General features: G+C 38.5%; 1 protein-coding gene across 1 annotated transcript in view; it reads left to right on the plus strand.

Annotated features, from left to right (window-relative positions):
• The window catches only part of MYO16 (myosin XVI), a 384,622-nt gene that overhangs the window by 253,622 nt on the left and 126,967 nt on the right, over positions 1-4,033 (plus strand). Inside the window, exon 17 of the mRNA XM_075057405.1 lies at positions 3,626-3,737. Coding sequence (XP_074913506.1) covers positions 3,626-3,737 — 112 coding nt within the window. The remainder of the gene's footprint in view (positions 1-3,625; positions 3,738-4,033) is intronic.

Consider the following 4,033-nt stretch of genomic DNA (forward strand, 5'->3'; position numbering starts at 1 on the left):
ACTATGATAAGTAAGTCCACAATTGGTGTGCAGCCTGCATGCTTTGGATACTATGGAACATCATCTCTGGCCTGTATAGCAGTAGTACCTCTTTTACTAAAATTTTCAGCAACAAAGAATTCAGGAGTCACCAGGTCTGGTTTGCGTTTGGACACAGACTACCTTGTTGGAAACATCCAGGAGCATTACATACACTCTAGTAACAGCATAGGTTTTCATAAATATGATGGCTATAACACTATAGTTTACAATAACAAAAATCTAAGTGAAAATAATAGCTAAAAGTTCACAATGGAAACTTTAACCAGTTTAATCCCTCTTCATCACTAGCGATGCAATACCATCCAGGCCACTTGAGTGTCAAAACACAAAAAATGCACTATAAATATGAGAAAGGCTACACATATTAAAAAAAAGTTTACATTTTACAGAATAATGATGTATCTGCAAGGAAGGAATGTTCCATTATTATTAGGACTTTTGTGCTGCGACACATCTTTTTCCCATCTTTCCCCTTTCCTTATTTTTGTAGGAGAGGCAATAATTTAAAATTTCTTCTGGAAGCTGGTTCTTAAGCATAAATACGTGATAGTAGTAATATTAATACAAAGGGTGTCTAAGCCCTTTCTATTCTCAGGGCCTTTAAGGTGGAAAGAAGGAGATGCCAGGGAACTGCATGTTTCACATGCAAAAAAAATATAATCATTTATATGTCTGTCTAAATGTCACTAGAATGAACTTAACAACTAGAAAAATATGATTCTTTGTCTAGCTAGTATATATTATACCCCTACTCTGCTACACTGTGTACTTTCTCATTTTGGAGTTGTATGACATCCATCAACAGTTCCAAGTACTCTATACAATTAATCCATCCTTAACATGCATATGCTTTATATTATAAACATACAACAGTTGAATGTGCATATCTTCAAAGCAATTTTCATATTTCATTAGTCCTTAAATAGTCTGGAAGATGAGTGGGGCTCATGACATGTTATAAAAGAATTTAATTGCTTTTAGACTGGGGAAACTGATTCTAAATTGAAGTGCATCTTAGAAAATGTCCAGCTGCAGCCCTTTCCAAGAGCACCAGCACATCTGCTGATTAAATCTTCAGGAGATTTATGCTGGGAAAGTCAGATTCTCTTCCAACAGGCATGTCCCAGCAGATGCTGCAGTTTATGGATGGGTTGTTGGAGCCACAGGCACCTGGTTTGGCGGGTACCCATTTTGCCCCCTGCTGTATCAGCAAGAAGTGCTTGCGCTGAAGGCAAGAACTGATGCGTGTTGGTTCATATCACAGCTCAGCTCTTCTCCTCCAAGGGAGTGAGCGTTCTGGGTCACTTGCTGTGCCATGGCCTGCTTTGATATGTGTTGGTAGTATTCATGCACCTTTTTGCTACGATACCACTAGCACTTTTAACTATGCTGAAAAGAGCTGGTTAAATGGGGTTGCTTAAATAAGAGAAGTATGCAATATTCTCTTCACAGGACAGGAAAGAGTATTCCCTGCTCCGTATGCAGAGAGACAAAGAATTATTTAGGGACAGCACCAGTGAGGAGGCTTTTTTTGCAGAAATGGCCATAAGCTTCCAACTCCTCCAACCATTCAACAATAGGATATTTTGACAGCAGAGTAGCTGCCGCTGTTAATCTAATTACGGATCAAAAATGCCACCAACACATGATGCATAACACTGAACTGGTATAAGCTCATGCAGCAGTTTGGAACAGTGGAAAATTTTCTGCTGGATTAACCTTTATACCAGTAGGTTCTATGCCAGATTCAGTATCAGCTGTATTCTAGCCTCCTTTTGAAACCTACAGGCACTGTAAAAAAAAAAAAAACCACCAGAAAAAAGCTAGAAAGCTGGCATATACTTTGTATCATCTGCTGTAGCTAATTTGACAGCTCTGCTATCATTTGTATCTACCTGATTTGCACAAAATTAAGGTTTTTAGTAACCTCAAGGAAATGGTGCAGTGCTCTGGCAGTGATGCTCACAGACCCACGTTCTCAAAGGCTGTGTTAATTCACTGGCTGTAGCCACTGATGTGAGGCTTGTTTGTACTTGAGATATCTGCTGACTGAGTTCTCCTGTGGGTGCAAAAAGTGCTTACGCACCCAGGCACATGGTGTTCTCCCCATCATTCTTCCTCTGGCCACCTCCTGGGGTAACATAAGCCATTATCACTCTAAGGGAGATCCACACTGGTAAATCTGGTATCAATCCACTAAAAACGTGCTCTGCATTTCATCATGTATACCTCATAAACCTCATTATCAGTTAGAAAAGTGCAAATACTAAATCATTCTTCCATGTGTTTCCAAAAGCTTCACACATTCACGTAAAAGGCCACCTGTACAAGAGCTACCACCCTAGTTACTACAGCGTTGCCAGACTTTCTGTGGTAATAGGAGTTTTATTTTGAAACCGTGTCTCCTCTATAGTGCAATTAGAATAGGATTGTGAACAAGAGTTGTCAGAAATTAAACCAGTATTGTTTCCCGTCTTTACGTGTCAGATCATGGACTGAACATTATTAGAGAGAATAATTGTGGGGAAGTTTTGTTGTTGTAATTGTGGTGAAAGGATGAGGGGTGGAGTGTGTGTAAATTGTCCACCTTTGTTGGTGTTGTGATGAACTTATTTTGATTTAGGTGTGGGGAATTCTTTTGTTGATGTAAGTGACATTTGTGAAGATTGTAGATTGTGTGATGAATGTGTATTTTAATGATAATGATAATTTAATGATAATGATAAAAGAAAACATCTTTTTACCTTCTCAGCATGATGTAATTAAAAATCACATCCCACAAGATATTCAGATGCCTCATTCTTAGTGATTTCAGCTGTATGAAGATGCCTGAACGCTTTTAAAAATCTGGCCTATAGACATATTTTAAGAGGGTGAAAATACACTGTTGTAAAAGTTAACATTACTGCTCTTTTCAATAGTCTGTTGTACTATAGCTTTTGATTATTCTATTTTGTGTTACTGGTTTTTATGTTGGTTCTTTTTTTTTTTCTTCCCTGAGTTAGCTGCTGCACTAGGTGTCTCTCTTTCTCTCTTCCAATCATTATTTTGGGGAAGGTTTGTAAAATTTCATTTTGCTTCACAGTGTGCAAAGCAGTACAGCTTAAGGGCTATATATACATTTACTACTCTCTGCACTTAGTTACTACATTGTTCTAAGAGATGTTGAGTATACCTGTCACCCAGGGAGTGAATGATCACCATGGGATCAGGCAGATAAGAGCTGATCTATTCCCTAGCCAGCAGGAGGGGAGTCTAAAGCAGTCAGAGTTATCAGAGGATCTCCTCAAATCTTCCTTCGGAAGGGGAATCTGTGGTAGTGCAAGAATGGCAAAACTGTCAGTGGTATAAATTAAATCTGAAGTTTTAGCTTACATGTAGGGCTAAAGTTGGCAGGGGGGGAGCCTTAAGCAAAAGCTTAAGGAAAGAAATATGGAGCATTCTGTCACTGATACTGTTCCCTCCAAAGGCTGAGAAAAATCTATAATAAACCTCTGGTTAGAAGGGCAAAGCTAGCTTTTACCCTCAAAAGTTTGATTGTGCACCAGCCTTGTAAATACTACATATGCTTTCCTCTGTGCAGGTATCTAAGCCAGACCGTACTGGAAGAGACAGTGTTAACAGCCAACCGTCAAAACAGGGAGAAATTAGCCATACTAAAACAAGCTCTAGGTGCTGTGGGATTCAATAGCCTGGTAAGTTACACAAGCTTATGTTATTTGTGGCTAAAATCACCATATTAGTTAAAAGTGAGTCAAAAGGAACTCTTGCTGATAACCTTTTGTGGGGAAAAGAAGTGCCATTCTGTCTTCCTTCTGTTCATTAAGACCTTGGAACAATATACAGTACTAGTTCACTCCAGGGAAATTACTGTAATCACTTTTAATTAGATACAGCACCAACAATGTAAATCTTTTTCATTCTTAAAGATTCACAAAACAGCTTCAAGGTATAATACTCTGAACAATTAAAATTACAGAGATAAAAAGAA

This window comes from Buteo buteo, chromosome 25 (assembly GCF_964188355.1).
Source record: "Buteo buteo chromosome 25, bButBut1.hap1.1, whole genome shotgun sequence".
NCBI lineage: Eukaryota > Metazoa > Chordata > Aves > Accipitriformes > Accipitridae > Buteo > Buteo buteo.